Consider the following 27,770-nt stretch of genomic DNA (forward strand, 5'->3'; position numbering starts at 1 on the left):
TTCTAGAGCTCAGATTGTGATGTCATAATGCCTCATTCCACCAATGCCTAAGCTCCGTCCTCATCTGCACAAGCCTCAACCCTTTAAAATCCTAAGTAGCAACATTCTAGAGCTCAGATTGTGATGTCATAATGCCTCATTCCACCAATGCCTAAGCTCCGTCCTCATCTGCACAAGCCTCAACCCTTTAAAATCCTAAGTAGCAACATTCTAGAGCTCAGATTGTGATGTCATAATGCCTCATTCCACCAATGCCTAAGCTCCGTCCTCAACTGCACAAGCCTCGAACGCTTTAAAATCCTAAGTAGCAACATTCTAGAGCTCAGATTGTGATGTCATAATGCCTCATTCCACCAATGCCTAAGCTCCGTCCTCATCTGCTCAAGCCTCAAACGCTTTAAAATCATAAGTGTTCGAGGCTTGTGCGGTTAAGGCAGAGCTTAAAGGAATGGGGCAGGGACAGGGAGAACGACAAAACTCACAGGGACAGGGTGTGAAAATTGAGTTCCTGCGAGGACAGAGACAAATTTATCCCCATGTCATTCTCTATATACAGCTAATAAATACAAACATTATTGTATGGATTTTCAGCTGAAAATAGGCTCTTAACTTAGGAGGCTCCTAACCTTTATCAAGCCACAGTAGAGGATTTTAGCACTGGCCAGCAATGTAAATGCTTCGACACGCTTAGGAATTGAATAAGCATCGGAGCATTTACCTCACTGGCCAGCGTTAAAACACTCTACCGCAGCTTGATAAAAGGGGAACTTAGGTTTCTATAATTTTTTTTTTCACTCAGCCTCCGTGACTGGGAATTGCTATTGAGATGCACAGTGAATGCTTTTTCTCTGTGAACCATTCCTGCATCCAAATCCCAGTGCCTTGGCAGTCCTGGTTCCAGTATGACTTTAACGCTGCTAGCTGCAGGCAAAATTCTTTTTTTCCATTTCACTGCTGGCAGCAGATAGGTACGCTTGAAAGCATGATGTAAAGTAGTCATCCTCTCCTTTCGCCTTAGAAACATAGAAATAGACGGCAGATAAGGGCCACGGCCCATCTAGTCTGCCCACCCCAATGACCCTCCCCTACCTTTCTCTGTGAATAGATCCCACGTGTCTATCCCATTTGGCCTTAAAATCAGGCACGCTGCTGGCCTCAATCACCTGAAGTGGAAGACTATTCCAGCGATCAACCACCCTTTCAGTGAAAAAGAATTTCCTGGTGTCCCCGTGCAGTTTCCCACCCCTGATTTTCCACGGATGCCCCCTTGTTGCCGTGGGACCCTTGAAAAAAAAGATATCTTCTTCCACCTCGATGTGGCCCGTGAGGTACTTGAATGTCTCGATCATGTCACCCCTCTCTCTGCGTTCCTCAAGTGAGTACAGCTGCAACTTATCTTGGGAGACAGTGGGATGTTTCATAGGATTCCAAAAAAACATTTGGAATTCCTGCTGCAAACTTTGCTACTAACAAGAGGAGTAAGGCTACCAGATTTTTGTTGTACAATCTGGGATGCCAGGGTGGAGCAGGAAGGGTAGGGTGGAGTGGTGCACCTTACAATACAAACTAGAATTTACTTAAAATATTTAATTCCCTTACATCTTAAAGCACACTATTTAACTTTCTTACCAAAAAATACTTAAGATCCTGTACAAAAAAACGCTTAGGCTGGCAGGTATATTCTACATAGAAAAGGATCAATTATGCAAGAGCAAAGTCAAACCAGCTGACAATTAAATTTACCGGAAACCTCAAGTCAGACTTTGCAAGTACAGCAATTTTAGAGAAATAGAAACTGAAATGCAAGATATCAAAGATGCATATTTTTCAAAGTTGAAATATTCCAATTAATACATTCAAAACAAAATACACTTTTCTGCATTTGGTCTGATCATTTTGGGTTTCTATTTGCTTTTGTCCTAGTGTCTCTTTTCTGGTTTTCCTAGCTCTCTTTCCAGGGTCTCCTGTCCATTTGCCATTTCTTTGCTCTCCATGTCTGCCATCCATTTACATCTCTATCTGTCCTGACCAGCATCTCCTCTCTTTGTCCCTATCTCTTGCCCTGTATCCAGCATTACCTCTCTTTCTCTCTCTATGCTCCCTCCATGCCCATCATCTCTTTCCATTATCAGGTTCTCCTCTCTTATTTCCCTTCATTCCGTACCTCCCACTCCAGCATCTCTTCCTTTCTTTTTTGCCTTCCCACTTTTGATGTAGCATATCTCTCTCCCTCTATGAATCTAATATCACTTCCCCCTCTTTGCCTCCTTCCTGGTCTGGTCTCTCATCCATTTCCCCCTTGGATCCAGCTTTTCTACCCCTCTCTTCCACTCCCTGTCTGATTTCTTTTCCTCCCCTCCCCACTCTTGTGGGTCCCCAGAGATGCCAAGAGTGGCCCATCTGAAAGCTGGCAATTTAGCACCACTATGCTGAAGAATGCTGGAGGTTTTTCTCTTGGGCCTCAGCCATGTCTAAAACCAGTTGTAACCGATGTACATTCTGAAATGTACATTTGTTTATTTTTATGAGTGTTTTATTGTTACCCATTTAGGTTTTGGAATATGTGGGCTATAAGTTTGATAAATAAAAACAATTAATAAATAAAAATCTGACATATTCTAATCAATAAATAGAAAGTAAAATTCCTTTGTCATTTTAATTTTCTGATCACGTTGGTCCCAGTCTCTGGTTTCTGCTTTCTGCTGTCTTCTCTTAGCTCTCTTGCCAGCTTTTTGTCCATTTAGCATTTCTTCTTTCTCCATATCCACCATCCATCTTTCTTCTGTGCTGCTATCTGCCTTATCCACTATTAACTCTGTGTCCCTGCGCCTATTCCAACACCATGTTCAGCAACCCCTTTCTCTGTGTCCAAATTTTTGCCCTGTCCCGTATTACCTTTCTATGTCCTTATTCCACCTCATGCATCCAGCATTGCCTCTCTATGTCCCTATCTCCCACATGTCTAGCATTACCCCTCTGTGTCCCTTATCCCTTCCCATATCCAACATCTCTCTCTTTCTTCCCTCTATCCTGCCTCTCTCCACAGCACCCAAAATCTCTCCCCTCCTCCCCAGGAATTCAGCAAATGCCCCTCTCTCTTTCCTGCCCCCTTCCACCTCTGAGTCCAGTAACTTTCCCTCTCTTCCTTCCCTGCAGGTCCTGGCATAATTTCCTCTTCTTCCCCTTCCCCCATGGGTCTAGTATCTATCCTGCTTTGCCTGCAGATCTCAGCATCATTTAGCTCTCTTCCCACCCCCCACCTCCCCCTGCCCCTGCATCTCTCTCCCTTCCCTTGCCCTCCTCCCACAGTTTCAGAGCAGCTTCTCATACTCATCTTTCCTTCTCTCCCCCAGGATCCTTTAAACTTACTTAGAATGCTGGCTGCATCAGCAACAAAAACATATTTGAGATTTGTTCAGATGAGGACGGAGCTTAGGCATTGGTGGAATGAGGCATTATGACATCACAATCTGAGCTCTAGAATGTTGCTACTTATGATTTTAAAGCGTTTGAGGCTTGTGCAGACGAGGACGGAGCTTAGGCATTGGTGGAATGAGGCATTATGACATCACAATCAGCTCTAGAATGTTGCTACTTATGTTTTAAAGCGTTTGAGGCTTGTGCAGACGAGGACGGAGCTTAGGCATTGGTGGAATGAGGCATTATGACATCACAATCAGCTCTAGAATGTTGCTACTTATGATTTTAAAGGGTTCGAGGCTTGTGCAGATGAGGACGGAGCTTGCTTGCAGGAATGGGGCAGGGACAGAAAAAGAACTCGGGATGGGACGGGAAAATGAGTTCCTGCGGGGACGCGGGAAAACTTGTCCCCATGTCATTCTCTAGTCTGCAGGGCCTTCCCTTTGCTGGTTCTACCTTCTCTGATTCTACTTCCTGTTTTCCTGTTTCTAGTATTACCATATTTTTCTTTCTGTCTTTCATTCATTTTCTTTCTGTTTTATTTCTCTCTCTTATTTTTAAAGTGGTCTAATACAGCAAATACTTTATCCACAAAAAGTCCATGACACTGAATTCAAACTATGTGATTTGGTGATTCTGTCATGAAAAGGAAGGTAAATGCCATGTTATATTCATTAAATGAATATTAAAACTAATTGAGAACATGGCTCACATTGCTGAGGCCTGGTATTATGTAGGAAGGAATTCAATAAAGAGGAAGGAACTCATATGCTCCTCTTAAAATAAAACTGCCTAACTAAAAGCAGAAAATATGACTACTTGTACAGCATATTTTAATGACTATGGAAAATGAGCAGTTTTGATCCAGCTTTCCCATCGCAAAAGAAGGACTGTGCTTCATAAAGTAGATTCACTGTTAAGACCCAACACGTACGTGTTTTGGCCGTAAGGCCTGCTTCAGGGGTCTTGTTTCCAATGGAGTACAATTTATCACATATGTCTCTTATCTAAAAAGATGGCAATTAAGACACTGTTAGAAGCCTGATCACTATGCTGGCAACAATCTCACACCAGTATAGTGATCAGGCTTCTAACAGTGTCTTAATTGCCATCTTCTGAGATAAGAGACATATGCGATAAATTGTACTCCATTGGAAACAAGACCCCTGAGGCAGGCCTTACGGCCGAAACATGTACGTGTCGGATCTTAACAGTGAATCTACTTTATAAAGCACAGTCCTCCTTTTGCGGTGGGAAAGCTGGATCAAAACTGCTCAGTGAATAAACAGATTGAGCATCACAGGTTGCCTCTTTTGTCTATTTCCTTACATCCTGCGTAAAGGGATTAGGACTTGTTTACCACCTTTTTGCATCTGTTCTGATGGGCTCAAAATCTGTAACTGGAGCAGTGGAGGATTAGGTGACTTGCCCAGGGTCACAAGGAGCATGTGATTTGCTGAGGCTGTAGCTCTAACCACTACACCACACTCTCAGCCTCATTCTCCAGGATTCTGAATGAATTGGGTTTTTGTTGAAATCAGAAAGCTCCAGGTTCTGTTGGCACTGGCTGAATTGGCCCGGAAGCAGAATGACAGATAAGAGGATGCGTTTCCTCATTAACAGGGATCTCAAAGTCCAGTCGGGTTTTCAAGATTTCCCCAATGAATATGCATTGAAAGCAGTGCATGCACATAGATCTCATGCATATTCATTGGGGAAATCCTGAAAACCCGACTGGATTGCGGCCCTCGAGGAGGGACTTTGAGACCCCTGCTCATTAACATGTGATCAGACCACATGGGTCAAACTGACCTGCTTCCTACTTCTTCAGACCTGGCATACTGCATCTTCTTAAGCCCTTCTGTGCTCATGGTCTGAAAAATTGGCGGTGCCCAGCCTAGGGTTACCAGATTTGAAGACATGTCCGGAGAAATCCAGAGGTCTGGTAACCCTAGCTCTGCCCCATACAAATTAAAGACAGCATTACTCTAGAGCAGGGGTAGGCAATTCCGGTCCTCGAGAGCCACAGGCAGGTCAGGTTTTCGGGATATCACCAATGATTATGTGCGAGATGGATTTGCATTCACTGCCTCCTTGAGATGCAAATCGATCTCATGCATATTTATTGTGGATATCCTGAAAACCTGACCTGCCTGTGGCTCTCGAGGACCGGAATTGCCTACCCCTGCTCTAGTTAGAGAATCTCGGGGGTGGGGGAGTTCCGCAAACCATATGCTCCGCTTCTGCCTTTCCCTGCAGCCCAGGGAGGAGTTCCCAACGCAAGGGTTCACTGTCTCTTTCAGAAAGAGGCTCCCTGGGTAGCCATTTACAATAGCTCCAATTGAGAACTGCCACATGGATCTTTTCGTTTGATTCTAGTGTCACTTTTTCTCTTGCAGGTAATAAATAGAAATAAAAGAAAACCAAGAAAATATAATAAGATGCTACTTTTTTATTGGACTAACTTACATTTAAGTTAATCCAATAAAAAAGGTATCATATTTTCTTCTCCCCCCCCCCCTTTTTATGAAGTCACGTTGGGGGAGGGGGAGTTATCGCCCACCATAATGGTAAAAAACTCTGATGCTCATAGAAATTCTACGAGCATCAAAGGTTTTACCGCCGCAGCCAGCGATTTAAAAAAAACCCTAGCGTGGCTTGATAAAAGAGGGAGGCTATTTTGTTTTATTTCTATTTATTATCTTTAAAAGTGGACTAACATGGCTATCCTACTACCATTCGTTTCTTTTTGGCAAAACTAAACATTCCTCTCATCCCCCTTTTATCAAGCTGCGTTAGAGGGGTTTTTTGGCTGGGTTTTTTTTAAAATCTTTATTAATTTTCCAAAACTAATACAAAGTGCCAAGATTTATACAAATATTAATAATCAAAATAAGCACGTATATTCAATCAATAACAGTGCAGAAGAAAAATATCCCTCCAATCCCTTCCAACACATTTGATCAAAGAATAAACCAAAGAGATATCCCCCCCCCCCCTGTCCTGGATGTGTATGGTAATAAATTAAAATTAAAAAAACAACTATAACGAAGTAATGAAAGATGTCAACGGACGCCAGACCAGTTTAAACCAATTACTATGCCCCAACATATCAGCATTCATCTTCTCATATCTGTAGCATAACCATAAACTCACACACCAAAAAGGAAAATTAAGGCGATCGCAATTTTTCCTGCGTTAGAGGTTTTTAGCACAGGTCGGTGAGGTTAAGTGCTCCAACGCTCAGAGGAATTCTATGAGCATTGGAGCATTTATTGCACCGACTCGTGCTAAAAAAAACTCTAGGGCAGCTTGAGCGATATCTCTGTTATTTCCAGTGTCACCCCCCTCCCCCCAACCATCTTTTAAGGGTAACAGAAGTGCTCTGAGTGTTTGCAGAAAGATGATGAGTAATACTGTACAGATGATAGCATTGCTGAGCTAGTTAAAAGAAAGAGGAACCTACACCCAAAACACGCTAGTTTTACAAGATAATGTGTTTATAAATGTAAACCCTACATAGGCTCCCTTTTTTTTCTCAGGGTGCTACTTTATATTACTGAAGTAGCTGACCTAACAAGGACCAGTTAGCTAGTTCCAGGATGGGGATTTTAGACCTGTCCTGGATTTCTGACAAGAATGGCCTGATGCATTCTGGGATGTACAACACTGATTTCAATGGCTAGAATCAAGGATTACAAACACCACACTGCTTTGGGATGTAAGTTAAAACCAGGACCGGTCACATTTCATTTGAAAGGAAGCTCTGGAAAGACTGCATAGGATGAAGTTAAGAGGTGATAGGTTCAGGAGTAATCTAAGAAAATACTTTATTTTTTTGTACAGAAAGGGTGGTAGATGCCTGAAATAGATTCCCGGTAGAGGTGGTGGAGACAATGACTGCGTCTTTCAAGAAGGCATGGGGCAGGCACGTGGGATCTCTTAGGGAGAGGAGGAGATAGCGGATGCTGTTGATGGGCAGACTGGATTATCTGCCATCATGTTTTTCTGTTTCTATAACCATAAAGTTCTATGACATCACAATGCAGGTGTAAAGAGCCTTAGCCAATAGGCAGGGCAGGATTAATTCTTCGCGGGCCCCTAGACACACAAGTACACTGGGCCCCCCTGCCCCGCCCCGCCCCAGGTGGAAATAGGAAGCTGCGTCAGAGGGAAGCTTTGGGCAAGCAGCACCACTTGCAGAATTACAGTTCCCGTTGCCTTTCTTACCCGCGTTCTTGCTTGTCTTACTTTCCGTCGATGGGGGGGGGGGGGGGCCCGCGTTGCCGATCGATGCTGGAGGGGCTCATCGCCGTTTGGAAAAAACAATGTTGATGCCCTCCTTCATCGGGCCCCCCTGACCATTTCAGGCTCTAGGCACGTGCCTACTTGGCCTATTGGTTAATCCTGCCCTGCCAATAGGGAGAGGAGATGCAAATGTTAAGAGCCTTAGCCAACAGGGAGAGGAGGAGATTGTGGATGGGCAGACTGGATGGGCCATTTGGCCTTTATCTGACATCATATTTCTCTGTTTCCTGGAACTGGGTGACCTGATAGTTCTGTAGGTAAAGGCTGTTTGAATGTCAAATGATGTGATGCCTCTGTTTACATCTCTTATGAACACACAGTATGCATGTGTTTATAAGGTTAAGCTATTTAACCCTTTCAGGACCAAGGGACATATTTGTCCCATAACTTTAAAATCCTATAAATTTTGATTGGGATAGTCTACAGTTCTAAATTTGATATGTACGGATTCCATAGGATACTGCCTTTATGTAAACAAACTGGTTCCGACATTCATTCATTAGCGTCGTTGCCAGATTGACGAGAAGATTCACTTGCCACACTGTCCATAAGCCAGAAGTGTGATTTTTTAAATAAAAATAATGATATTTCACAAAAAAAATCAATTTTTTGGCATCTGCAAGCCCTTTTTACCATAAAAATGTCGTCAAAACCCCAAAAATTGGCCTACGATCCTTATGGTCCTGAAAGGGTTAATACGAGTCAAGTCAAGTCAATGCTCTAGTCCCAGTAGGGTAGATTCTTAGTTGGTAGGGAAGTCCCTCAAGTGCTATGATGGCCATGGCTAGGGTGTCCATAGTGAGCTCTTCCAATGCAGTTGGTCCTGAACAGCTGCGGTAAAATCACCCATGTAACAGTGGAGCCTTTATGTTTCAGCCTTGATTGGCTTTGCCAAATCTTTCTTGGAACACTTTTTACAAGGTGCCAGTCAGATGGTCAACATCTTGGAGTAGCTGTGATGCCTCCAATCTTCAGACAAGGCCAAATCAGTGGAAAGTTATTGACTTATCGTTTCTTCCACTGTTTGTTGCAAATTTCTTGAATGGTTTCATTGTACCCGCAGTCAAGCAGCAAAATGCCAAGAATCATTTTATTGCAAGAATCAAGGATCATTGCATGCATTTCATTCTATATTCAATAGGAGTTGCTACGTAGTTATGCTATGGCGAGATATGAGGCAATATAAGATCTGTACTGGCTGGTTTAGTCTCTGTTCTTGATGAATGGATCCATTCTTGTGTGGCTTTGAACCCATGACCTGGAGAAGATGGAAGACCTGCCTTTAACCACTGAGCCATATCCGCTTCCTTATGGAGCCATTCTTGAGAGATGGTGTGCTTAGGAAATGGCCTCTCAGTTGTTCTGAACAAATTTGTTTGAAACCTTCTCATTGGCTGTTTGATCACCTCAATTGAAATAATCAAGGTCCCCGTTTATCAAGTTGCGTTAGGGTTTTTACCATGGGTCCCTGCGGTAAAGGCTCCGACGTTCATAGGAATTCTATAAGCGCCAGATCTTTTACCGCAGGGAATTCTATGAGCATTGGAGCTTTTACCGCAGGGACCCGCGATAAAAAAATCCTAATGCGGCTTGAATTAGCTTTTACTTTTTTAAAAACATGTAGGAGATTGAAATCATTCCCATCTTCCCTACTTCAAGAAGACTTGCATTAATTAATTGAAGTCTTCATCAATCTCTCCTTTTACTAAAACCGTAGTGCGGTTTCTAGCGCCAGCTACAGTGGCAAAATAACATTTATTTAGGAAGTTGGTTGTTTGGACTGAGAACTTTTCATCACCCCCTCCTAATAATTACTCTATTTAAATAGTACAGTACAGTTGTATTTTTTTAATTTTGTAAACCGCATAGAACTTCACGGCCCTGCGGTTTATAAACTGATTATTATTATAAGTTACATGTGAACAAGAGGCTTTTTGGAACTATGATTCTGTCTGGATGCGAAGAGTTCTCCAATAAGGTATCAATGATGGCCAGTTCATCTATACAATAGAGAATGGATTTGGATTTAATATTATACAATTTTGATTATTTATTATTGTAATTAAGTTTTTAAGGACAGTCTCATTTTTCAAATATTTCTTGAGATCTATTACTCAATTAAGGGATGGAAAGGAATAGATTGTCTAAAATAAATAAGCAACCCACAATCGATATTATGTTGATAATTGCTATGGAATTTTCCAATCCACCAATTATGGGTGTTTTGAAGGTTAAGCTATTTAATAGGGGCCAAGTCAAGTCAACGCTCTAGTCCCTCAAATCCACCCAAGACAGTGGGCTGAGTGAAACCCAAATTCCTCATAGATCAATAGATGCTTTCTTCTTTTAAATATTTCAAATATTCCTTTAATGTCTTATAGTTTAAAATCAATCAGTATTTAGCTTAAGGAAGGATGGGCTTTTTCTTTTTGTTCAAGAAAGCATTACATTAGATCAGTGGTCTCAAACACAAACCCTTTGTGGGGCCACATTTTGGGATTTGTAGGTATTTGGGGGACCTCAGAAAAAAAAGAGTTAATATCTTATTAAAGAAATGATAATTTTGCATGAGGTAAAAACTCTTTATAGTTTATAAATCTTTCCTTTTGGCCAAGCCTTAATAATAATATTGTCATTTATAGCTAAAGAGACAAATGATCAAGAAACGGTTTTATTTTACTTTAGTGATTATGATAAACATGCCAAGGGCCTCAAAATAGTACCTGGCGGGCCACAAGTTTGAGACCACTACTTTATAGGTTTTCCTTTTAATTAAATTCTGTGGAGATTAGCACGTTGTTTTTTTTTAACATAGACACGTTAGGATTGTTTTTAAAATAATAGGGGTTTTGTTTTGTTTTTTTTACTAGTGATTATTTCGTAAGTTTCCTGACTAGAATTACTGTGAAGGGAGTTTAGAAATTGAGTTTCATTTTTTGATACTCCCTCTCCCCATCTAGTTTTTGTATTAAAATTAACCCTGTGGGATTTATGATTAGACATCTGTCAAGCCATTTATGCAATGTGTGCAATATCCTTAGTGGTTTTATTTTAACAACAAACCACTTCTTGCCGTGCAGTAGGATGCAACCTTAACACGTACGCACCCTCCCACATCACTCCAGAGGCATAGAAAAGTTAAATCTTGAAAAGGGTGTACACAAAAACAGAGCCTCATACGGTTTATGCATGAAACTGAAGAATCACACAAGAAGCACAGGGAAAAAATAGACAAAATTTTATTAACTGAAAACCCCATCTCAAAAGTTGTGTGTTTCTCTGAAAGTTGTGCATATACAGTCAAACCTTGGTTTGCAAGCATAATTCCCTCCAGAAGCATGCTTGTAATCCACAACACTCGTATATCAAAGCAAATTTCCACATAGGAAATAATGGAAACTCAGACAATTCGTTCCATAACCCAAAAACTTTAATATAAAATACTATACGTATTTGTATTGCAAGACCTCGCTCATTTAGAACAGTCGCTACACTCCTGCAGCGTCAGAGAGAGACGAACCACTGGCTCAGTTGTGATGATGTGATGCGTGTATACGGTATGTACTTAAATTGCAAGACTTTGCTCATTTAAAACAGTCACTACACTCCTGTAGTATCAGAGAGAGAAGAACCATCGGTTCATAGACAACCCCGCGAAAGACAAAGGCGCGCGCTGACAACTGAGCGCAAGATGGAGGCGCGCGCCGAAGAAAATGACAGTTTTTAGGGGATCCGATGGGGGGTTTTGTTGGGGAGCCCCCCCCCAGTTTACTTAATAGAGATCGCGCCGGCATTGTGGGGGGTTTGGGGGGTTGTAACCGTCCACATTTTACTGTAAACTTAACTTTTTCCCTAAAAACCGGGAAAAAGTGAAGTTTTCAGTAAAATGTGGGGGGTTACAACCCCCCCAAACCCCCCACAACGCGGCGCGATCTCTATTAAGTAAAGTGGGGGGCTTCCCCCCCACCCCCACCCCCCGTCGGTGCCCTAAAAACTGTAATTCTCGGCGGCGCACACCCCCACGCTCACTCAATTGTCTGGGCGCGCCTTTGTCCCGGCGCGCTTTTGACCTGACACCATTGCAGGGTGAGTCCAATCCAAATTTACACATTGTAGATCATTAAGGCTTCGTGGCATTGAAGTAGCCTCAGAAAACCATGATGTTGAAGCTGTTCAGAGGCACAAAGTACCTTAAGGGTATGTCGATGATGTAACTTGAGATCTCCAATCTACCATTGCCTGCTAGAGACTGCATCTTGAGTATTGGTGCAATTCTAATCGCCACACACAAATACGTAGCAGAAGAAGAAAACTCAAACATTCACCAGACGAATTTATACTACCCGTTGGCCCATCGACGGTGGACTGAATAAATCACATATTGCTGCCAAAACCCGAATTCCTCATAGATCCATAGATGCTTTCTTCTTTTAAATATTTCAAATATTCCTTTAATGTCTTATAGTTTAAAATCAATCAGTATTTAGCTTAAGGAAGGATGGGCTTTTTCTTTTTGTTCAAGAAAGCATTACATTAGATCAGTGGTCTCAAACACAAACCCTTTGTGGGGCCACATTTTGGGATTTGTAGGTATTTGGGGGACCTCAGAAAAAAAAAGAGTTAATATCTTATTAAAGAAATGATAATTTTGCATGAGGTAAAAACTCTTTATAGTTTATAAATCTTTCCTTTTGGCCAAGTCTTAATAATAATATTGTCATTTATAGCTAAAGAGACAAATGATCAAGAAACGGTTTTATTTTACTTTAGTGATTATGAGAAACATGCCAAGGGCCTCAAAATAGTACCTGGCGGGCCACAAGTTTGAGACCACTACTTTATAGGTTTTCCTTTTAATTAAATTCTGTGGAGATTAGCACGTTGGTTTTTTTTAACATAGACACGTTAGGATTGTTTTTAAAATAATAGGGGTTTTGTTTTGTTTTTTTTACTAGTGATTATTTCGTAAGTTTCCTGACTAGAATTACTGTGAAGGGAGTTTAGAAATGGAGTTTCATTTTTTGATACTCCCTCTCCCCATTTAGTTTTTGTATTAAAATTAACCCTGTGGGATTTATGATTAGACATCTGTCAAGCCATTTATGCAATGTGTGCAATATCCTTAGTGGTTTTATTTTAACAACAAACCACTTCTTGCCGTGCAGTAGGATGCAACCTTAACACGTACGCACCCTCCCACATCACTCCAGAGGCATAGAAAAGTTAAATCTTGAAAAGGGTGTACACAAAAACAGAGCCTCATACGGTTTATGCATGAAACTGAAGAATCACACAAGAAGCACAGGGAAAAAATAGACAAAATTTTATTAACTGAAAACCCCATCTCAAAAGTTGTGTGTTTCTCTGAAAGTTGTGCATATACAGTCAAACCTTGGTTTGCGAGCATAATTCCCTCCAGAAGCATGCTTGTAATCCACAACAGTCGTATATCAAAGCAAATTCCCCATAGGAAATAATGGAAACTCAGACAATTCGTTCCATAACCCAAAAACTTTAATATAAAATCCTATACGTATTTGTATTGCAAGACCTCGCTCATTTAGAACAGTCGCTACACTCCTGCAGCGTCAGAGAGAGATGAACCATTGGCTCAGTTGTGACGATGTGATGCGTGTATACGGTATGTACTTAAATTGCAAGACTTTGCTCATTTAAAACAGTCACTACACTCCTGTAGTATCAGAGAGAGAAGAACCATCGGTTCATAGACAACCCCGCGAAAGACAAAGGCGCGCGCCGACAACTGAGCGCAAGATGGAGGCGCGCGCCGAAGAAAATGACCGTTTTTAGGGGATCCGATGGGGGGTTTTGTTGGGGAGCCCCCCCCCCCAGTTTACTTAATAGAGATCGCGCCGGCATTGTGGGGGGTTTGGGGGGTTGTAACCGTCCACATTTTACTGTAAACTTAACTTTTTCCCTAAAAACCGGGAAAAAGTGAAGTTTTCAGTAAAATGTGGGGGGTTACAACCCCCCAAACCCCCCACAACGCGGCACGATCTCTATTAAGTAAAGTGGGGGGGTTCCCCCCCACCCCCCCACCCCCGTCGGTGCCCTAAAAACTGTAATTCTCGGCGGCGCACACCCCCACGCTCACTCAATTGTCTGGGCGCGCCTTTGTCCCGGCGCGCTTTTGACCTGACACCATTGCAGGGTGAGTCCAATCCAAATTTACACATTGTAGATCATTAAGGCTTCATGGCATTGAAGTAGCCTCAGAAAACCATAATGTTGAAGCTGTTCAGAGGCACAAAGTACCTTAAGGGTATGTCGATGATGTAACTTGAGATCTCCAATCTACCATTGCCTGCTAGAGACTGCATCTTGAGTATTGGTGCAATTCTAATCGCCACACACAAATACGTAGCAGAAGAAGAAAACTCAAACATTCACCAGACGAATTTATACTACCCATTGGCCCATCGACGGTGGACTGAATAAATCACATATTGCTGCCAAAACCCGAATTCCTCATAGATCCAAAAAGTCGTGCTCCATCCCTGGCAGTGTTCAAATCCAAGCTATAGGCCCACTTTTTTGAAACCGCCTTCAACTCTGAACTCCCACTCACCGCTGTCAGATACCTTTACCCACCGCATCATTTCCTCTGCCATAATCTCCCCAACCCTGTAATGCCCTGCCTAAATTAGATTGTAAGCTCTTCTGAGCAGGGACTGTCTATTGTATGTTAAAATGTACAGTGCTGCATACACCTTTTCAGCGCTATAGAAATAATAAATAGTAGTAGTAGTTCTTTTAAATATTTCAAATATTCCCTTACTGTCATATAGTTTAAAATCAATCAGTATTTAGCTTAATCAAATGCTCGTTGAGTGCAGGCAGCCTCCCGGCATGATACCATGTTTCATGTCATTGCATCAGAGATGAAGTTCCTTATATACACTCTGAATCAAGATACTTCTTTCTCCTGTTTGAAATATTTAAAAGAAGAAAGCAAATTAACAGACTTTTTGGATCTATGAGGAGTTTGGTGTTTGGCAGTAATAAGAGATTTACTCAACCTGATGATTCAATGGTTAGCATAAATTTGAATTTAATTGTGATGGTTTTTTCCCAATAAATATTCTAATTCTCGAAGAGCATTCAGCAGGCCATCTGGCACTACAAACCTCTTGCTGGCAGAATGAGAAAAGGCACATCAAAGGACACCGAAAATGACAAAAACGATGGAATGACTCCGCTATGAGGAAGGGCTATAGAGGCTAGGCCTCTTCAGCTTGGAGAAGAGACAGCTCAGGGAAGATGGAAATCTCTATAAAATGAGTGAAATGGAACCGGTAAACTCAAGTCAGTGGCTCACTCTTTCAAAACCTACAAAGACTAGGGGACTTGCCATGCAGTTACTAATTAGTACATTTAAAATATGGTAAATGATAGAAAAAAATTTTTTTTTCACTCAGCGTATAATTAAGTTCTGGAATTTGTTGATGGATGGATGGATGATGTGATAAAAGCAGTTGCTGTAGCAATTAAAAAAAATGTTTGGAACGTTCGTGGAAGAAAAGTCCATAAACCATTGTTAAGGTCAACTTAGGGAAAGCCACTGCTTCTTCCTGTGGAAGGTATCTTGGAATCTTGCTATGTTGTGGGATCTTGCCAGGACTTGTGACCTGGATTGACAACTGCTGGGAACAGGGTACTGGGCTTGATGGACCTTTAGTGGGAGCCAGTGTGTCAATTCTTATGTTCTTATGACTGAGAGAATCCCTAGAGCCTCACATGATCTGACTGAGATCTCCAGTGCCTGATGGTACCTGATCAAGACAGCTCAGGGCTAAAAGGTTTTGCAGCTCTGTGAGTCCTGAGGGAGGCGGTTATGTTTAGACTTGCGCTTTCCTGTTGTGGTTATGGTGTTGGCAAAGGTGGTGACACAACACAATTTTGCAATTCAGTAAGCATCCAGGAAAGCACAGGATGTCTGAACTAGCACCTCCCTATACATCCACCCTCTTTAATCATATCCCCTCCAACTCTGAACTATCTACATCAACCTGCGCTCTTTGATCTGGAATCACAGATGCAATCTTTCTTGCTGTATGCCGCAATGATTCCCTGTCGAAAACTGCGGGATATAAGAAGCCGAATTGTGTTGTATAGTTTACAAAGCCCATTCTACGTATTGCTAAACAGCAAATTCTTTAGGACTATTGAATCCCAAACACAGCATCCGTTCCTTCTGTACATTAGCTACGCTCAGTGGTGGAGACCGGGCAGAGTTTATTTATTTATTTATTTTTTATTTATTCAATTTTCTATACCATTCTCCCAGGGGAGTTCAGAACAGTTTACATGAATTTATTCAGGTACTCAAGCATATTTCCCTGTCTGTCCTGGTGGGCTCACAATCTACCTAATGTACCTGGGAAAATGGGGGGATTAAGTGACTTGCCCAGGGTCACAAGGAGCAGCGGGGATTTGAACCCACAACCCCAGGGTGCTGAGGCTGGAGTTTTAACCACTGCGCCACACACTCCCACATATGCATGATCGCAGTTGTAGTAAGTATGCACATTTACAAGAGCAGATGTAGAACGCCACCGTAGACAGGATGACCATAGGAAGGATCATACAGGACTATAATCATGACACATAAAAATAACAAAAAACAATAATAATCAATATACTGGAGAATGACATATAAAGTCCGCATGGATGATGGATTGAAAACAGAAATCGTTATCACATGGAGGAGAGCATGATAGCTCCATTAATCACTCACCCTAGTCTTCAGAAAGCTTGATGTTTCTAACAATCGCCCAGGTGATTATTTAGAATAGGGTACATATTTTGTCCTGGAACTAAAGTTCTATTTACCAGTACTATCCATTCAAAACAAAAAATGTAAAGCCTAGTATCAGTAGGGGTCAGAGTTCAAGTCGAGAGCTAAAGTTTTGGTGTATATGGTGATTCGGTGTAGGATGGGCTGGGGAGGGCATCAATGGGAACTCCACTAACTTGGAACATGATGTTACTGGCCAGACTTTACAGTAGATAACCTGCAAACAACGGGATGGTTGGGTAGGCTGGAGTGAGCTTAGATGGCAACTTCAGCAGTTGGAACCTAGGACAATACCAGGTGGACTTTAGTCTATGGCCCAGAAATATCGAAGAAGAGACAAGTTAATTTAATCATGTATTTTTAATGAGTATAACTAATGGGCAGACTGGATGGACCGTTCAGGTCTTTATCTACCATCATCTACTATGTTACTTGGCAGAAACCCAAAGAGTAGCAACATTCCAGAGCTGAGATTGTGATGTCATAATGGCTCATTCCACCAGTGCCTGTGAGCCAACCTCAGCAGTGATGTCACAATGGCTTGATTGGATGGAACCTAGGACAATACCAGGTGGACTTTACAGTCTATGACCCAGAAATATCAAAGAAGAGACAAGTTAATTTAATCATGTATTTTTAATGAGTATAACTAATGGGCAGACTGGATGGACCGTTCAGTCTTTATCTACCGTCATCTACTATGTTACTTGGCAGAAACCCAAAGAGGAGCAACATTCCAGAGCTGAGATTGTGATGTCATAATGGCTCATTCCACCAGTGCCTGTGAGCCAACCTCAGCAGTGATGTCACAATGGCTTGATTAGATGGAACCTAGGACAATACCAGGTGGACTTTACAGTCTATGACCCAGAAATATCAAGGAAGAGACAAGTTAATTTAATTATGTATTTCTAATGAGAATACCTAATGGACAGACTGAATAGACCGTTCAGGTCTTGATCTGCCGTCATTTACTATGTTACTATGTCCAAAATAATTCTCCCTCCATGAGCGTATAAGTTCATGTGATGTTAGTGGTGAGTAAGTATGTATTTAGCTAAGCAAAACATCAGAACAGCAGTATCAAGGTCATCAGGGAGAGCCGAGGTGGCAGTGCAGGGTGTGGTGGCACCTGCAGGTCCTTTTCCTGGTTGGGGAGGAGGGTCAGCACAATATTATTTATTTCATTCATTCATTTTCAAGCCCATCCTCCCCAAAGAGCTCAGAACGGTTTGCAATACACTTCCCCCCCCCCCCCCTCCGCATTCACGGTTTCACCAATCGCGGTTTCGGCTATTCGCGGTTTTTCGTTTGCAGGCTTCACCCCCACAATTGCATCAGAGAAAATCACTGCTCCAGGCGTTGCACAGAGGAAATCGCTGCACTTTCTTCACAGGAAGAGGCCAGTTATTCGCGGTTTTATCATATTCTTCAGGGGTTTTTTATGTGAATAACATACAAAAAGGTGGCAGAGAGTAGCAGAGTTGGGCGGGTTAAGGCCTAGTGTGTTCTGACTGATTTCCCCCCCCCCCCCTTCCCTCCTTGCATGGCGAGAGCATGCGCAAACCATCTACAGGGAAAGCAGATGGTCTGTGCATGCATCAGGATCGCACACTAGCGATCCGTGCGGTCGGAGGGGGCCGTTCCTCCAGTCGCCCTCATTTTAATTTTATGGTTTTGTGAATTGCACGGATCGAGCACGGAGAGTCAGGTAAGTGAATCGAGCCCTAACCCGGTTAGCGCATGCTAACGATTACTATGTGGTAAATAGGAATATAATGCCCAAAGGAATATAGGTGCCCATAGGAATATAATGGGCATGTTTAGCACATGCCAATGCGGTTAGCACCCACTGATGAATTCCCCTCCCCCAACCCCACGTTGCCTCAGGTACAAGCTTAGATTGTGAACCCTCTAGCAACAGGAAAATGCCCAGCTTTCCAGAATCTAAATCGCTTTGAGCTACTGATGGAAAAAAAAAGTGCGAGCACAATCCAAATAATTAAATATACGAAGTCATTTTACCTAACATTTTTGCATTGCCACTGCTTCTGGAGTCTGAGACGTGGTGAAATTGAATTCTTGGCCTGACCCAGGGTTAAAAACATACATGAGACTTTCATTGCCTTTAGCGAGAGGAGAGAAACAGGAAAAAGGGTAGCATATACCTGTGCACCCTAGTGAAAGAGATACTGGAAGTGTCAGTCACCCGGGGGGGAGGAGGGGGAGGGAAGGGGTTGCTGTTAGACAGGAGAAGACTTCACTCCCTGCTCTCACACCATGGCCAAGTCGCGCAGCCTGGCCTCTGGCTTTCCATGTTTCATATTGAGCCATAGGCAGTTTCAAAATCAGGAGGAGAACCACTAAAGCTCCAGAAGTCCTGAGAAAACAGGAAGCGTAACTACCACCACAGGAAGTTGTGCATTTTGCCTTGTCTTTTACACTTGCTCCAAATGAGAAAAACAAAAACGATTGCAAAATGTTAACAGAATTGTAGGCAATGAGAGAATACAAGCCAAGAGCCCTTACAGAACAGTTCTTTGTAACTTCTGAGTGGCTTAAGGCTTCACTATTTGTTTTGCTCAGTAAACTACTTAGAGCGGATACAGATCCATCGTAGGGTATGCAATTGAGATGCTAGCACTGCTCTACTGGGTCACAGGACATAAGAACAGCCTTACTGGGTCAGACCAATGGTCCATCAAGCCCAGTAGCCCGTTCTCATGGTGGCCAATCCGGGTCCCTAGAACCTGGTGAAAACCCAAGGAGTAGCAACATTCCAGCATCTCACAGAATAACAAAATTCCGGAACCCCAATGAGAGCAACATTCCAGAGCTGAGATTGTGATGTCATAATGCCTCATTCCAGAGTGCCTCAGAGCCAACCTCAGCAGTGATGCTACAATGGCTTGATTGTCCTATTCTTGGCTCATGTAAGAACAAAAGAATAGCCTTACTGGGTCAGACTAATGGTTCATCAAGCCCACTAGCCCATTCTCATAGTGGCAAATCAAGGTCGCTAGTACCTGGCAAACCCAAGCAGTAGCAACATTCCAGCATCTCAAAGAATAGCAAGATTCTGGGACCCCAATGAGAGCAGCATTCCAGAGCTGAGATTGTGATGTCATAATGCCTCATTCCAGAGTGCCTCAGAGCCAACCTCAGCAGTGATGCTACAATGGCTTGATTGTCCTATACTTGGCACACATAAGAACATAAGAATAGCCATACTGGGTCAGACCAATGGGCCATCTAGCCCAGTAGCCAACCTCATGGTGGCCAATCCAGGTCCCGGCCAAAACCCAAGGAGTAGCAACATTTCATACTACCGATCCAGGGCAAGCAGGATGCCAGTGGGCCCTCCGTTTTCAAAGATCATCTTCAGAAAGTGTTTACAAGGGGCCGTTGAAAAGTTTTCAGCCCAACCAAGAAGAGATTGATATGGAGCCATGAAACGTACAAGTTATTCCACACTTTTCTCGACACTTTTCGTTTCAATGATATGAAACACAACAAAAAGTGTCAAGAAAAGTGTAGAATAAGTCGTAAGTTTCATGGCTCCACATCATTCTCTTCTTGGTTGGTGCTGAGAACTTTTCAGCAGCCCACCACCACCATATTGTAATGTCATAATGCCTCATTCCACCGATGCTTAAGAGCCAACCTCATCGGCGCATCCGTGGCTTAGTAAAAGAAAGTCTGACTGAGTCAGAGCTCGAAGCTGTTTTGAAGGTTAAAAATAAAAATAATTGCAAAAAACCTTAACAGAATAGCTATGTAGGTGATGAGAAGCTGCAAACCAAGAGCCCTTATAGAACAGTTCTTTAGATCTTTGACAGCTGCACTGGTTGCCAGTTGCATTTAAAATCCAATATAAGGCAGTCATGATTTGTCACTAATTTATATACGGCAAGATCCCTGAATTCTTTAAGAATAAGATGTCTGGTTATCAACCAACAAGATCAATTGCGATCTGAAAACTCTGCACTGCTGAAGACAAGTGTCAACCCAAAATATGTGGAGACCGAGGCAATGACCTTCTCGTGCGCAGGAGTAAACTCGTAGAACTCCCTTGTTGGGCAAATTCAGAAATGCAGCGATAGGTGTTCATTCAGAAAGTTACTTAAATCACAATTATTTGTCAATGCATTCCTTTGAATATTGATTACACTTGTTTAATGATTTGCTGCAAGAATTGAATCCTTCTGTTTTTATGTGTCTTAATTTGTTTTAATATTTTATGTATGTAACAGTTTTGTAAACCATTCTCCGCTCTCCCCGATCCTGTTCAATCTCTATATGACTACCCTGAACCTTTACAAGTTGTCAGCTTGGGAAACACCGTTCACCTATGCGGATGACATCTTTATATTGATTGAGATTGATTCAGATCTCACCAACCCAGCCTTTAAAATAAATCATTGTATCTTCAAACTCCAAGCCTGGGCTATGTCTGTCCAGATGAAGCTAAATGCTGCAAAAACAAAACTTTTATGGCTAGGCCCAAAATTGGACTGTCTTCTTCCAACTGTTACTATGGATTCCGGGGTCTCCCGCAGATCGAGTTCTCTTCCAAGATATTGGGAGTTCTCATAGACTCTTCTCTTACCTTTAAGGATCAAATAAACTCTCTTGTCAAGAAGTGCTTTTTTTTTACCAACAACACTTCTCTGTTCTGGTCCAATCTATCATATTATCCCGGCTAGATTACTGTAACGCTATCTATCCCAGCATAACAAATACCTGACTTCAAAGACTCCAACTGATACAAAATACCACTGCGAAATTAATTTTTGGAAAAAGTAAATTTGACCATGTGTCTCCTTTACTTTTAAACCTTCATTGGCTTCTGGTCTATCTCAGGATTCACTTTAAATGTGTATGTATTACTTTTAAATTTTTATATGGTATCTTCATCCCTCTTGTCCCTTTATTATGGCACATGGAATCTCTCAGAGAGAGAAAAAGATAATGGTTAGTGCAGATGGGCAGACTGGATGGGCCATTTGGCCTTCATCTGACATCATGTTACAATGTTTCTATAACCATAAAGTTCTATGACATCACAATGCAGCTGTGAAGAGCCTTAGCCTATAGGAAGAAGAGATGCAAATGTTAAGAGCCTTAGCAAATAGGGAAAGGAGGAGATAATGGATGCTGCAGATGGGGAGACTGGATGGGACATTTGCCCTTTATCTGCTGTCATGTTTCTATGTTCTAAAATCAAGAGACATTGAAAGCCTTCTGTACGGTTCATCAAACAAGTGGCTGAAAAAAGAAGGGCCAAAGAGGGTGTGTTGAAGAAATACAGAGGAATGCAACAAGAGGAAGTGGAAGTGGAAGATGATATTTTCTTTCTCAAGGGACCCTCGGCCACAAGAGGGCACCCGCTCAAACTCAGGGGCGGAAAATTTCATGGCGACACCAGAAAATATTTCTTCACAGAGAGAGTGGTTGATCATTGGAACAAGCTTCCTGTGCAGGTGATCGAGGCAGACAGCGTGCCAGACTTTAAGAATAAATGGGATACCCATGTGGGATCCCTACGAGGGTCAAGATAAGGAAATTGGGTCATTAGGGCATAGACAGGGGGTGGGTAAGCAGAGTGGGCAGACTTGATGGGCTGTAGCCCTTTTCTGCCGTCATCTTCTATGTTTCTATGTTTCTATGAGGATCAAGGAAAAGATTACCAGACTAAGTGTGGCTCCAGGAGAGGTTACAGAAGTTTTCATATTTGTTCTCAGAAACTGGAATAGGAAGTTATGGATGGAATTTAATATACAGTACTGCCTTTCCGTTGTTACAAAGCAGTTTACATATTATATACAGGTACCGTACTTATTTTGTACCAGGGGAAATGGACACATGACCCCGCCCCATTCTGCCCCTAGCCACACCTCATTCTGCCTCTAGCTCTCCGCCCCCCCCCCCCCCCCACCCCTGCAAAGCCTCAACTTTGTTTTCCAACCTCCGAGCCACGTCTGGAGGGTCTCCGACCATGCGTGGATGCATGTGGCATCATCTGCGAATGCTCAGAGGCCCTCCAAATGCTACCCCTTCATCTCTTTATGTAATATATAGCCCTATATATCGCTATCTAATAATAGACTGTATCCAATAAGCGACTGTGTTTTTCGCACATGGTTCTGTTTTTCTGACCTCCTTTTCAGATCCTACTAACTTATACAAATGAGGCCCTATAGCGAGCCTCTGCACAAGGCTTCACATCCTCTGCATGCAACCCCCCATGGGCCACTCCTGGTAGTGAATGGCGGTGAAGGTTGTCTGCTGCCGACCCAGGTTTTAGCACCAGATTAAGCATACAGGAGAGGATGCTGGCTTGAGCAGATCCTACGATTGAAAGATGATAGTTTATGCCTTGAGTGTACATGTTGGATGCAAAGGTCAAAAGGAACAGGAAGTCTGAGGGGTGCAAAATCATGGATCAGCGCCCCTCAATATTCCTCCCCTAAAGCTATGAGGGATAGAGACAGGAAAGGGGATTGAGAGAGTGGATGGTGGGGACAAGGAGAGTGGATAGAGAAAAAAGGTGACTTGTGGGTTCAAGGAAAAGAGGTATTGGGAGAGAGTGAGTGGTAAGGATAGGAACAGGGAAAAAGGTTGGAAAGAGTGAGTGCTGTGTTGATCTTAATATTGGGGGCAGGCAGTGGGGAATGTTAGTTACGTGCCATCAACTTGCGTTCCAGTCTAGAGAATGACACAGTGACAAAATTCATCACCATCCCCGTCCCCGCGGATAACCGCAGGAAACCATCTTCATGTCATTCTTTAAGGAGAGAGGGAAGAATCAGAGTATGAATGGCCACAACCACTGACCCGCAAGCTTTGCTTTGAAGAATGCTGGTGTAGAAGGACTGAGGTTGAAATAGACACTAGAAAATGACATGGGATTATTTCCCGCGGTTATCCGCGGGGACGGGAACGGTGATGAATTTTGTCACCGTGTCATTCTCTATTCCAGTCCTAGCGATTTGATGAATTACAGATCTAAAAAGAGATCGGTTTTGTCCTAGTCTGGTAAGGTCCTCCAGGGTCATCCCCATAGCTGTTTTCAACATGTCCAGCCACCTGATTGCAGGTTATCCTCTTCTCCTGGTTCCTTCGATCTTCCCAAATATGATGTCCTTCTCTAATGATCTTTCTCTTCTGACAAGTGTGACCAAAATAAGACAGTCGTAACTTCATGATTTGGGCTTCTACTGACATAGCTGGTTTGATCTCTTCCAGAATTGATTTGTTAGTTCTTCTGGCAGTACTTCTCCAGCACTAAAGCTGAAGTGAGTCAATCTTCTTTCTGTCTTGTTTCCAAAGTGTCCAGCTTTTGCATCCATAATTGACCACTGAGAAAACGAGAGTGTGGACAAGTCTGATCTTTGTTTGGAGTGTTATCTCCTTGCTTTTGAATACTTTGCCGAAAGCCTTACAGAGAAAGGATAAGCATGCATCGCCTTCATTTTTGAGATTGCTCATATGACAAGATTATAAATTCACTGGAATTAAGACTTCCATCTCCAAACTAAATGGTTTTCAGAAATATCTCTCGGTGGGTTCCTTGAAAAAGGTTACGAAACGTGGTGCGTCGAGACCCTCAACCCTAAGAGCTACGTTTATTATTTTTGCACATACTTTTCAATTAAATTTATATGAATTACAACTTTTCTAATTTATAAAAATATTTTTCCATGCACAATGATTGGACGGTGGGTCTCGCTATAGGGACTTGGGTGCACAATTCTGAGAGTATGTTAACTTCCACATCATGTGACTTCTAAGGTTTAAGACTACTTTTAGATTTTACTATAGAGATTTTTATTATTATTTTTGATAGTCAGCTGCCGGTGTTTGTCCTGTGAGGGGACTTGAAGTGTTTTGCCAATTTTTGCTTTGTTGTTACTTTAGTAGTTTGGGCAATTTTTCTGGGTTTTCTGTGGCCTGCCCTATAGGTGCCACCTGCAGCCATAAGGTCTATTGGGGTTGTAGAGAGGTGGGTTTTTGGGGGGGGTGGGCTGAGCATTACTTGTATGGGAGTTCTGATGAGATGTTTATGTGGCACCCTTTTTTGTGAAGTTCACAGCGGTGCCCTGTACGGTGCCCCACTGCTCTGTTGCCATGTCTGGGTGGCCAGTCCATCACATTGCTGGACCCTCCCATGTCCAAAAGGTCTTGTTCTGGGCGTATGGGACAAATATGTGGACGAGAAAGTGGTATAAAGATACATGTAGTGGCGGTCTAGACGATCATATGCCTGGACATACAAATGGACGATTTAAAAAAAAAAAAAAAAAACCAGTATACTTTAGACGTGTTTTTCGAGAATGGACATTTGTGCCCTGCCTACTTTGGGCGACTAGCACCCTACGTCCACATCGGACTTAGACGTATGTTTTGATTTTGCCCCTCCACGTTCTTGTGTCAGTCTAATCACGTGTCTCTTCTCAGGCTGGGCCCTTCACATGCCTGATCTATCTTTAAAATGCAGCATGGTTCTTATTTTGTTATAGAGTACAACATTACCTGTAATTTCAATTAACAGTACCAGAATCCGTCAGAAATCCTACACGTCTACTTTATTTTTATAACAATCATAAGAAATATTAGAATGTTTCATGGCATCATGGATAATTTGGGCCTCTCCAAGACAAGAGCAAGTCAGTCACTTATACATATAGAAGTGAAGTTTATTTCTGTCGTGGTGTGTGCAAAAATAAGCCATTTGGAGACAGATTAAATTCTATCAATGAAAACACCCGGGTGCAATTTCTTATGCAATTAATGCATGTGAAAATGGTTGTCCTACAGGGGTCACAATATCTCTTTCTCGAAAGCTTGTCCTGTGCTATGCTTTATAATGGGAAAATACAGTAGGTAGCATCAATTTAAAAAAAAAAAAAGTATTTCAATGACCTGGCCAGCAGCCAGATCTGCCTTTTTGCACAGTAGATATAAAAGAATTTCAGTAGGAAACTTCTAAAGGTTTACCTGTGGTGGATGCATAGTCAGGTGCGGGCTCATATTTCTGTGGTAGTTGCTGTTTCTTCTTTGGAATGATAAGTTGGACATCTTCCAGCTGAAGTCCTTTCCAGAAACAAGAATGGAGCCCAAGAATCTCCCATGTAGAAAAGATGCAATAATTTGGCTTCTCTCCACTGACCGGTGTCACGTCTCACTGCTCTTCCCAGCAGGCCCAACTGTCCTCCCAAGAGACAGTCAGAGACCGATCTTTGAAGTTCTTTTTAATAATGACAGAGTGAGGGAAAAAGATAATTCTGCATTTCATGATACTTATAAAAACAAAGAGGGAAGTCAATAGTGAAGTGGAAAAAAAAAATGCTTCCTTTCTTCTCGCTGCTGAGTTGATAGGTGAAGTTCTTTCTCACTGTTAGTGTGGCTTCTCCATAGCTGCTCTGAAACGTACTGAATTCAAGCAATCGTGGGATTTCTGTCTTTTTCGTGTTGCATGAAAAATGGTTAGAAGCTTTTCATTTCTATGCCATCCCATGTCATTACAAACTGCTTACTAAGCCTTTTCCATTTCTGTTGACAAACAGCTGCTTACCTGTACTTATAACACTCACCTTGTGGAGTTGTCAAACTGGGACAGACTGAAAGTCCATCAAGTTCAGTATCCCTTCCCACAGTGGCCAAACAAGGCCACAAGTGAACCACCCTGGAGAAATTTAAAGGCTCCCTCAAATGCTTCCTCTATACAGACGCTTTTGAAAGATTACATTACATTACAGATTTCTAGTCCGCCATTACCTTTCGGTTCAAAGCGGATTACAAAAAGAGTTATGGATGAGGATTACAACGTTAGATCAGAGAAGGTTTCCAAGAGAGGGAAAAGTAGGATCTGGGGTTAGGGAGGGGATGGTAAGAGGGGGGTTAAGCTTTATCATGGTATTAAGCTTTATGAAGGGATTTCTTGAAGAGTATAGTTTTTATTTCCTTTCTGAACATCTTGTAGTCTGGGGTTGTTGTCAATAGGTTGGAGACTTGGTTGTCTATCTTCGCTGCCTGAGTGGCCAGTAGGCCGTTGTATAGTTTTTTCCGTTTTAGGCAGACTTAGGCAGACTACCGTAACTCTCTTCATCATAATTATAGTCCAGGCCTATACACATACAGTTATTTTTTAGTTAATTCCTGACCCCTTCCTGGCGTTTCCCCCTTTTTATGTGCTTTCTTATCTAAATTGTACTTCTGCCTTCTATCCTCCCCTAACAAAAGGGTCAGTCGTGAGTAATGTCTGTCGTTTATATGTTTCAAAGCATATTTTATTAACAATGTAAATTGTTTAGAAATTTTTATAAATGTTTTTTTTATCATATTTTAAATAAAACTTGAAACTTGAAATCAGGTAACTATCCAGACAAAGTTAGAACAGGAAAAGGCCGTGCAGTTAGCTCTCTGGATAGCAGGCTGAATACCACCACTAACCAGATAGCAGGGGACCTCCCCGGTGTTGGATCTGGCCGTTCAGAGCTGCCCTCTATCCAGATACCAGCGATGGATATTTAAAGTTAATTCAGCTACTGCAGATTTTTTAAAAAAAAATCTGACTGCCCAGCCGAAAACTGACCTGTTTAATTTTGATGTAAAAGTGCAGTGAAATCTCCCTTTTAAAAGTAAACGTCTATAAAACAAAATTTGTATTTAATGCAAAATATACAATTTGAATTTTAAGCAGACTCTTAGGGTTGCTAAAACCATGAGTATCAAGAAATATGACTTTGCTTCCCAGAGAGAGAAGCTGAAGAAAACATAATTGTGCAATGTTTGGGGCAAAACTGTATAAGACATTAAAGGTCAAGCGCCTTATTGATTTCTGATTCTGTGAATGAGACTCTGCCCCTGGATCTACTAAGCAAGCAATACAAACTCATTGTGGGCAGCAGGAGTAGGCCGAGTTCTCTCTTTAATAGGATCCTGTGTCATCATGAGTCATCAATCTGGTCATGTGATTGGTCTCATGCTTTTTCTTCATACAGCTCTGTTTATTTCAATACCCACATTTTATATAGATATATATATGTACAGTATTTTGTATTAAAGTTTTTTTGGTTAAGGAATGAATTGTCTTGAGTTTCCATTATTTCCTATGGGGAAATTCGCTTTGATATATAAGTGCCTTGGATTACAAGCGTGCTTCTGGAACGAATTATGCTCGCAAACCAAGGTTTTACTGTGTATATAAATATATATAGTG

The 27,770-nt window shown here is 42.1% G+C and overlaps 1 protein-coding gene across 4 annotated transcripts in view; it reads right to left on the minus strand.

The window, feature by feature from the left end:
• SPI1 (Spi-1 proto-oncogene) overlaps positions 1 to 25,802 on the minus strand; it is a 67,473-nt gene extending 41,671 nt beyond the window's left edge. For 2 of the 4 annotated variants that reach the window (XM_033927867.1, XM_033927861.1), the window contains exon 1: positions 25,547 to 25,802. In XM_033927867.1, coding sequence (XP_033783758.1) covers positions 25,547 to 25,627 — 81 coding nt within the window. In that variant the 5' untranslated portion in view covers positions 25,628 to 25,802. The remainder of the gene's footprint in view (positions 1 to 25,546) is intronic. The other 2 variants (XM_033927866.1, XM_033927860.1) reach the window with 2 other exon arrangements.
• Between the last annotated feature and the right edge of the window lie 1,968 nt (positions 25,803 to 27,770).

This window comes from Geotrypetes seraphini, chromosome 19 (assembly GCF_902459505.1).
Source record: "Geotrypetes seraphini chromosome 19, aGeoSer1.1, whole genome shotgun sequence".
NCBI lineage: Eukaryota > Metazoa > Chordata > Amphibia > Gymnophiona > Dermophiidae > Geotrypetes > Geotrypetes seraphini.